At 42.8% G+C, this 10124-nt stretch overlaps 1 protein-coding gene across 7 annotated transcripts in view; it reads left to right on the top strand.

Moving 5' to 3' along the window:
• Positions 1–2993: 2993 nt before the first annotated feature.
• Positions 2994–10124, top strand: part of LOC138971088 (uncharacterized) — a 14415-nt gene continuing 7284 nt past the window's right edge. Inside the window, exons 1-2 of one of the 7 annotated variants that reach the window (XM_070343695.1) lie at positions 8013–8191; positions 9522–9899. In XM_070343695.1, coding sequence (XP_070199796.1) covers positions 9826–9899 — 74 coding nt within the window. In that variant the 5' untranslated portion in view covers positions 8013–8191; positions 9522–9825. Of the gene's footprint in view, positions 3207–4780; positions 4921–8012; positions 8204–9252; positions 9900–10124 lie in introns of those variants that run through there. The other 6 variants (XM_070343694.1, XM_070343692.1, XM_070343700.1 and 3 more) reach the window with 6 other exon arrangements.

The raw sequence follows: 10124 nt of genomic DNA, 5'->3' as shown, positions 1-10124 counted from the left end.
ACCAAAGCCACCAAACTGAAATGCAATACCGAAGTCCGGCCTTCGTCGAAGATTGCTTGGCCAAAATGTCAATCAATTTTATTGAAAAATGAGAGTGTGACAGTGCCGCCTCAACTTTTACAAAAAGCCGGATATGACCTCATCAAAGACATTTATCCAAAAAATGAAAAAAAACGTCTGGGGATATCATACCCAGGAACTCTCATGTAAAATTTTGTAAAGATCGGTCCAGTAGTTTACTCTGAATCGCTCTACACACACACACACAGACAGACACTCACACACACGCACACACACACACACACAGACACACATACACCACGACCCTTGTCTCGATTCCCCGTCTATGTTAAAGGCACAGTAAGCCTCCCGTAAACCATCACAGAGCTCCCCGAGCGTCTAAATACAGTACAAGCATACTTCCATTTGAACGCTCACCGAACGGGAACATCCTGGCTGCTTTCTGTCGAGCGTGAGACATTTTCAAAGAATTTATTTTCGTAGACTTGTTCCGTTAACAACAACGGCGCCTCGTTTTTGCGCTAGACCTAACTTTTAAAATCTAAATAATAAATTGACAGCTTGTTACACAAACATTCTTTAATCATAAAAGAATTCGTTTTTCATCAAGACAAGATCAGAACAATTCGAAGTTGTGAAAGTTTAAAAAAAGAAAAGCCCGGAAGCAGGGTCACGCAAGGGTCGTAGCAGACGACGGCCGGTTTATCAGTGCAAATCGCCGTTCCTCTCAACAGTCAAAAGCCATCGCTAGAGTTCTTGTGAACCACAGCCGTTGTTTCGTGCATAAAAAAAACGTGCTATTGTAGATAAGCTCACGTCGAGTCGCATTCAAATGACTAACTATGACGACTGCATTGTGAAAAGGGAAAACTGGATCACACGGGTTCACGATGGCTCAGGGGTAAGATAAACCACGCAAAAATAAATTCTTTGAAAATTGTTCGCTCTTTACGGAGGGCACCTAGGATGTTCTCAATTGGTGAGTGTTTAAATGAAATGGTGTTTGTACTGTGTGTAAAAGCCTGACCGTATCTGTGATGGTTTACGGGAGGCTTACTCTGCCTTTAAAACATTTAGTCAAAACTTGACTAAATGTAAAAACATCACATTTTTCATACAGAGCAGTTTTACCAGAGACTGTAGTATACTCTACAGTCTCAGGTATCTCTATGAATTCATAAAACTTTACCTAGCAGAACCATAACAGTGATTCCATTTGGCTACCACAAATATTTCCACAGGCTCACAATAGCAGTCCACAAATCTGACTGATTTCTGGGGCCTGTGGGCATGATTCTGCCAGCAAATGTGCGTGTTCACTCGCTTCTGTGTACAGCTGTCGGTATACTTGATTTTGCCCTGTTGTTCAACTCATGTGAGATCGACCGCCAGATTATCAGCGATTAGATTAATAGGTTTTGGATTCGCTTCATTGCTTCTGTTCGTTCTTTGCAACTTCACACAGTGAGATAAGCAACATGCCAGAGCTAACCAGCATTGGACTCGTCTTTCTTGACTGTGCCATATTTGAGGAAGAGTGGGGAAAAAGTGCATAGAATACAAGCACTTGTAATTGAAAAAAAAATAACAAAGCAAAAAAACGAGCAGAAAACAACCAACCACAACATCAAATCAAACAAAAACTTTTGTGCAACCTCTTCCCCCTCCCCCCGCCACCAAACAAAAGAAAAAAGCCAAACAAAAGAGCTTTAAATTCAAATACACATACATACATACATACATACATACATACATACTTACATACATACTTACATGCATACATCTATCTATATATATATACGACTTGTGTGTGTGTGTGTGTCCGCGATGCACGGCCAAAGTTCTCGGTGGATCTTTTTCAAATTTGGAGACCGTATTCAGCTACACCCCGGACACAACCTCATCGATGAGATATTTCAACACGTGCTCTCAGCGCGCAGCGCTGAACCGATTTTGGTTTTTCTCTGGATCCATTCCCAGTAACTCTTCCTTATCTTCTCCAGTGTTTTCAGCCGCGTTTATCTCCCTTCCTCCGTGCGGTGCGCCGGCGTACACCCGGCGCAGCCGGGTATTCGGCTCGACTTCTTCCCGGCGCAGCCGTACCCGGCGAAGCGGGTATTCATTTAGTACATACATATCCATGTAAGCTTAGATACATACATACACACGCACACACACACTCGCTCGCACTATGCTTGCTTGCTTGCTTGCGGTTAAACGCTGCAGGTGATTCTTGTTTAAATACTATAGCGAAAGAGAATGTAGGTTCGAGTTTGGAAAAATGAATATATAACACCCCTTGAAAGACAAGTAACATTACTTTAAGCTAATGTGTGTGTGTGTGTGTGCAGGGAGGGGGGGTGCAGAGAAGCCTTGGAACGCCAGCAAGGAAGGTAAAAGGTTTCAAAGTCCTATGGAAAAAAAAGACTTTATTTTAAATCCCAGTGTAGAATGCAACGTTGGTCAACTGTTATTCAGCCTTGCTAAAGCGAACCAATCAGCAGGCCAATGTTCTGTTTTATTCTTTCGACTTCTGGCTGGTTTTCGTTTGACACACGCACGCACACACTGTGACACGGTGCACGTCTGCACTGAAACACAGACGCACGAACACACACACGCCGGCACACACACACACACACACACACTGAAACCTGCTTCGTCTATACTGTCCTTGTTTGGTCCAGACTAAATCTGGTTTTATTTTTACTACGTGATTGTTAAACTTTTGAGTCTCGAAGGGGAAGACTGCTTACACCCTACAAGATAAAGTAACTTAAATTGTTAAAAGTTTATTTTCTTTAAATTGTTAAAAGTGTATTTTCGTACACAATACGCCGAATAAAACAAATAAAAACATCCCAAGAAAAACAATCTTCGTGTGCCTGTAACTGGAAGCGGTCTGTCTTTTGCCTCTAGTTTGCCGCGGCTTGCTCACACAAGCGTGTACACCGAGACCAAATCCTTTCAACATTTAACGAACTATCTTGGAACGTAACTCCCGTTCATCTTGGAAAAAAACCCTTTGCTTGTCTGTGTGCTGGTCTTGTCGGCCGCTGGTCTGTATTGAACTGATACAACAGTGCGTTTGTCAGTGTTTACCGAAGAGTTGCCATGGATACGACGGTTGACGTGCGTGCAAGTGACGACATCCTGAAACGTATGCGATCACCGTCCCGAACTAGGTACGTTTTTTAAATTTAATTTTTTTTTTTTTAATAATCACATGGTCATTACTGATTGCTGTTTACTCACTTATAGGTAGCGTGTAAGTTAACTTTTGTCATCCTTTTTGTTTGTTTGATGGTCGATTCACTCAAATCTTTACCTCACAGTAACATACGTAGTTCTATTTCTCTTCATCTTTGAAATCGTTGCTGACAACTTGATAAACATTTTCTGTTTAAACAATACTTCACATAATTATTCGGAAGTGAGAGCAAGATCTTTGTGTGTGTCCGTGTGTGTGTGTGTGGTTGCCAGTGTGTGTGTGTGTGTGTGTGTGTGTGTGTGTGTGCGTGTGTATTCCCGTTTGCACAGGCCTTTAGAAAACATCTGCCAGTGAACGGTCGGAGGGGGGGGGGGGGGGGGGTGTACTCTTTTATTGTCATAGAAACGCCCAGGATTGCACTGATGTACCCCCAAAGTGTTCCAAAACTATGATGTATATGATATTTCGTCAAATGAACGAGAACCGTGAGACAGATATGTCTTTTCAGCGTCCAAGGTAGTCTCGATTCTTCATCGTCTTTTCCCCTACTAGTCTTCGTCTAGCAGACGAAACCTGTTAGATTTTAGGAAATTGAATGCAGTATCTATAGCAAAGAAAGAAAGAATGGACAACAGAATTTGTTTTATAGATGTGTATCGCTGTGTGATACGTGTGTAAACACGCTCTTATGTAATTGGATACTCGTGGGAAAGGGTTAAAACAAAAATGCACAATGGCGTCCACAATTTGCAAGCTATGGAACTCAGATTGCAGCTGAGGTGTTTAAAATGTTCAAATTTTCCCTCAAAATAATTGTTTTGAGAATCTTCACCTCAGCAGAGAGTTTACACCCAGCATACGAGAAATCTGAAGTATCAGGTCTGTCCGTAGTTAGTAGACCTACCTCGATCAGCTCTTTGCATATTTTGATGAAAATTAATTAAATTCCCTCATTTCAACATTTTTGAAAGAAAATGAAACAAGCATGGCGTGGTAGAAAAAGTTAATGCTCTCGCAAATACGTGTACATTAAAGCCAAGTCTTTGGAACAACGTTTAGATAGAGAGAAATAAAGGACAGAATGGAAATTGGTTTCGACACTGATTTGACAATTGTCTTTTGTCTTAAATAATCTGTTGTCTTAAATTTGTCGTACTATTTGACAATTCACTTGTATTTGCCAGTTTTACATTTGCATCATTCAAACCTGGTCTTAAAAAAGATTTCAATATGTCAGAAATGTGCACTGTTCATATTATAATTACCCTGTACAGGGATTTCCTCAGTATTTGAAGAAGAAGAAGCTCATCTACTTTCTCGTCGGTCAGAGATTTAACTTGCCCGAAGCTGAAGCTTGATCTACTCTCACCAATCAATTGGCACCAGTTCGCCTTTCTTTATCTAGAGAGAGTGTTAATTGTTGGTATAATGCTTTGACCCAAATCTCTTTAGTTCTGGGATTAGCCCAAGGGCCTGGGTGCAACGTTCATCTGGAGCAACGTTGGAATTAACTTGCGCTTTTTCCAGTCTTGGTGGGCCCACACTGCTGTGGATTGTTTGGAACCAAGGTTAGAGACCGTTCAGCAGTTTTTAGTTGAGTGGTTTCCGCCGTGAGGCAAGACAGTACGGTCACTTTACACTAATGAAGGCGCCGTGAAGGCACTGATCGACAAAATGAAGCACAACAGGTAAATTCACTTTTAAAGTTCTTTTCTTATTAGTGACTGTATTTTTAAACGCTTTTTTTCCTGGCTTGCAATGGCGTATATTTAACATGTACGTTGTGTTTTGCTGTCGCAGTTCATGTGTAAGGAACCGATTTCCGCCGTTGTAAGCCTTATGATTTTTTACCCTTCTGAGTCATAAAAACAGTTGGGGTCACCATCTCAGATCTGACCAGGCCTTTACATGGGATAAGACCATCCCTCCACTTTAGGTCATATTCCAAAAATCAACAATAATCTCTCTCTCTCTCTCTCTCTCTCTCTCTCTTTTGTTCTCTCTCTCTCTCTCTGTCTCTCTCTCTGTCTCTCTGTCTCTCTTTCTCTCTCTGTCTCTCTCTCTCTGTGTCTCTCTCTCTCCCTCTCTCTCTCTCTCTCTCTCTCTCTCTCTCTCTCTCTCTTTCTCTGTGTCTGTCTGTCTGCCCGTCTCCCTTTTTTTTGCACTAAAACCCAGCATTTCTCTCTCTCTCTCTCTCCCTCTCTCTGTCTGTCTCTCTGTGTCTCGTTTTTTTGCACTACGTTATCTGGGCAAAAGCGGATTTTCTTCACGCGTCGTCTACTCTACCGTTGAACGCTCGTTTCATTTATCTTCCCCTCTCTGTCGGTGACTACTCTCTCTCTCTCTCTCTCTCTCTCTCTCTCTCTCTCTCTCTCTCTCTCTCTCTCTCTTTCTCTCTCTCTTTCTCTCTCTCTCCTTTTCTCTCTTTTTCTCTCTCTCTCTATTTCTCTCTCTCTTTCTCTCTCTATCTCTCTCTCTCTCTCTCTCTCTCTCTCTCTCTGTCTGTCTGTCTCTCAGTATGGTTTGAAACAGTTTTGCGTGACTTAAAGGTCGCGGATTAGAATCCGGCCCGGGTTGGACATGGGTCAACTATTTGTGCAGACACAGAGACGGTATCCATGTCCCAGCCCCGTGTCAACACCGCCACGGGTCGGGCCGGTTTCTTGACCCCGTTAAAGTCAATGCTTGTTTACATTGGATGAGACTATCCATCCAGTTGGTCACATGACAAAAACAAACAGCTAGGGTGCTCTCTGTGTACATTGGGAAATTTCATTTTGATGAATTAATTCCGTAAAAGCCACCAGTGGATTTAAAAAAATAAATAAAAAAATAAAAACAACTCACCACGGCAAGCAGTCAGATGCTGGTTTTTGGTATGTGACAAACAAGTGGAGGGATGGTTTAAAGCCATATGTACTCGATGACTATACACGCTAATTGCTTTACCAACAGCTGGAGACAGACTAAATTAAGTTCCCTGCAAAATATTGTGGTCTAGGACCCCTTAAATGTTGAGATATTTGGATCGTCCTATTTATAGATTTGGCAACACATGTAACGTTGATGCAAGGGAGAGAACACCGCGGCTTTGTTGACATCCTCACTTTTTCAGAGGCTAGAACAAGCTGTAATGCATGTATTATGGTCCGCGCATGGTGACGTATCGTCATTATATGGTCTTATGGTGCGTTTGACATCGATTGTGGGCAAACTACACTTTGTAAACACGGGAGTGCGTTAGTATGCCTTTAATCCCATGTGAAAGCCTGACCATATAATACACTGTGTATATGAGATTATTAGCCGAATAGTTTTCACGAGAAAGAGTTTCCCTGTAAGCACATTGCACTGATGAAGAATGGACTGACAAACGGGAAGAGGAAAAGACAGGCCGACCTACAGACAAACACTTGCCTTCTCACCTCATACACTATACCATCTGTACACAGATTCCAACCCTCTCTCTTGTAAAAACACGGGGCACATTTATTTTCTGACTTGCCTTTTTCATTTGCGCCGTGTGTGTGTGTTTGTTTGTATGTGTGTGTGTATGCGCGCGCGCGCGCGTTTGTGTGTGTGTATGTTATTGCGCAGTCATGTGCATGCGTTTGTGCATTAGTGCGCGAGCGCGGTAAGACCTCTGTGGGCATGCATACATCAGTGTGTGCAAGCTGTGCACACATATATTATGCAAACTATCCTTGCCGTAGTCTACCACACGCATTGCACTGCACCATGAGTCAACATAGTGATAAGAACATGGAACAAGTGCAAGTCAATATCTATGTGAACGGAGGGTACCTGTGGACTTACCTTGAACTAACGAGGTCATGAAATCGATTCATGGCGTTGTGACAATTTAGAGGGGAACCCTCTTTTTTAAAGGTGCACTCCTTTCCGTGTAAACGGATCAATTCACCATCTCGGATCTGGCTGCCCAGGCTTTTACATAGGATACGAGCATTCCTCCGCTTGGACACATACCAAAAATTAATAGCCTGAGTGTTCTTGGATTACTGTAGGAATTTTGTATGCATTCATTTTGTGAAAACCACTGATTAACCTTTTCACGAGAGTGGGTGTGCCTTTATTGATAGGCACAGTACCTTCCTTGCCATCTAGACCGTAACCATCGATCGATTCGTTTACTTTTTTCCCCCCATGGATAAGAAAATGTTCCGATTTCAGGGCATAGTAAAAGTTAATTGCCTGGCGGCAGGTTGGAACATTATTCTTTTTTTTTTAAATTGATAGCGGATGGGGGTGGGGGGGGGGGGGGGCTGGATTCGTTACTAACACCCGAGTCAGCCTAAACTGAAACCAATTTGACTGCTGTTGAACCAAACAACATACAAATAAAATTCTTACTCGCCAAGTTAAAGACAGCACAATTAAGAAGTCTCCATGTTTGCCTGTGGGGGCGGCGCCGTCTTCAGCACGCCATTCAAGTTAAGTCAATTCTTAGTCAATCTGCAAAATGTATGTCGCCCCCACCCCCCAAAAAACACTCACAAAAACGCACACACACACACACACACACACATACACACACCACATACCACCACCACCACCACCACCTTCAACCTTGTTTGACCACTTTGCTCCCTGAACACATCAAAAATAAATTCAAGTTCTCGAAGCGTATGTTTTGCCAGTCCGACCTAAGACTGCATGACTAAGCCTAGTACATGTGTGTACTTAACAACCCGATCGCCGCGAATGATAGGCTCTTTGGTCAATCCCTTGGTCGTTTGACCACTTTTCTCTGTGGTCTGCAGTGTGGTGTTTTATGCCTGTGCTGCGGGGCTCGCCTGTTATCCTGCCAGAAGCGTACGTGACAACGCAGACAGGAAAGGGTTTTATTCGTTGAGACAAAGTCCCTGCAAGATCACTTGGCCGGAACTTGTTGAGAAACGGAACTCTTGGCTTACTGTGTTGTGTTGCGAACTTGATAAGGTTGAACTTGTTGTGAGTTTTGAGTCGATGAACGATGTTTTGGATTTATACGTTTGAAGTGAAATTGTGGTGTAGATATTTGCTTGAAATGTTCATTGTAGAGTTGGATTCATTCTTAAATGTAGGCCCTTCTTGTGTAATCAATCAATCAATCAATCAATATGAGGCTTATATCGCGCGTATTCCGTGGGTACAGTTCTAAGCGCAGGGATTTTTAAAAAAAATTGTTTATGCAATTTATATCGCGCACATAGTCAAGGCGCAGGGATTGATTTATGCCGTGTGAGATGGAATGTTTTTACACAATACATCACGCATTCACATCGGCCAGCAGATCGCAGCCATTTCGGCGCATATCCTACTTTTCACGGCCTATTATTCTAAGTCACACGGGTATTTTTGGTGGACATTTTTATCTATGCCTACACACTTTTTGCAAGGAAAGACCCTTTTGTCAATCGTGGGATCTTTAACGTGCACACCCCAATGTAGTGTACACGAAGGGACCTCGGTTTTTCGTCTCATCCGAAAGACTAGCACTTGAACCCACCCTAGGTTAGGAAAGGGGGGGGGGGGGGGGGGGGGGGGAGGAGAAAATTGCTAACGCCCTGACCTAGGGTCGAACTTGCAACCTCTCGCTTCCGAGCGCAAGTGCGTTACCACTCGGCCACCCAGTGTAAGCGATCGCTCTCACTACCACAGATCTACTTAGGCTTTTACATGTGATCAGAGCATCCTTCCATTTTGACACATACCAACTACCAACTGTCTGACTGCTTTGTGCGAGAATTGGCTGATTGTGTGTGTGCGCTGAATACGTTTCGTAAGTGACACTTATCTATATTTGCGAGAGAGAAAAAATCAGGAAAAAAACACACTGGAAGTAGTGGTCAGACTGTTGAGTTTTAGTATGTTTCCATGTGAATGGAAGTTCTCGTCCCACGTAAAATCTTCTGCAGATCCGATTTGGTGTCTATGATTGATTATACGAAAAGGACGGTACCTTAAAGCACTGTAAATGACCGCAACCAAAAAACAAAAAAACAAAAACCAAAATAGTATGCCTAGCGTTGGTTTTATAGGTCTGTGCAAAACTGAGTGTGTAGGGTAAGAAAGAAAACAAACAAAAACACATACACACAAACAAACACACAAAGAGTAGCCAAAACACACAGTAGCAGTGATCATAACAAGTTTTGTGAATAGAAAGCACCCGGCTACTCTTCTCAGGGTGAAAGGAGTTTAATGTTATACATACAGTACATGTTTGCATTGTGTTCGATTTGTTTGACTGTCGAGTTTGTGTAGACAAGTGGATTTTTTTCTTCAGCGTTGACAGCAGACAATTGAAGTTCTCTTCGTAGCTGACAGGAGTAAATCAGTGTTAAAGGGACTCTCTTTGTCATTTCTTGCCGTTGACTCAGGAGTTTTGGTCTAGCGTCGAGCTATACTCTGTCATCGCCATTCCGTTGTGAAGGATTTCCTCGTATCAAAGGGGTCTGGAGAAAGAAGTTAAAATTGGACTCCTTGTTATTTCTTACCACACGACTGCACTTTTTGTTTGAGTTGAGTCACTCTGTGATTTCTTTTAGTTCGAAGGATCTACCCGGATCAGATTATACCCGTTAAGCAACATGCAGGCTTTCACATCTTCGTATCCATACAGAGAGCACACCGCACCGGCCTTGCTTCAGTCTGGAGAACCCGGGTAAATATGCGTGTGTGAGTGTGTGTATGTGTTTGTGTGTGAGTGTGTGTATATGTGTGTCAGTGTGTGTGTATGCGCGTGTATGTGTGGGTGTGTGTATCGGTGGTGTGCCAGTGTGCATGTATGACAATGTGTGTGTGTGTGTGTGTGATAGTGTGTGTGTGTGTGCGCGCCTTCCTGGCGCGTGTGAAGGAACAGTTTCGACATAATTATCTCTTTCTCTAT

The sequence above is a fragment of the Littorina saxatilis genome, linkage group LG7 (genome assembly GCF_037325665.1).
Source record: "Littorina saxatilis isolate snail1 linkage group LG7, US_GU_Lsax_2.0, whole genome shotgun sequence".
Classification (NCBI taxonomy): Eukaryota; Metazoa; Mollusca; class Gastropoda; order Littorinimorpha; family Littorinidae; genus Littorina; species Littorina saxatilis.
This window is presented reverse-complemented; position numbering and strand designations above follow the sequence as displayed.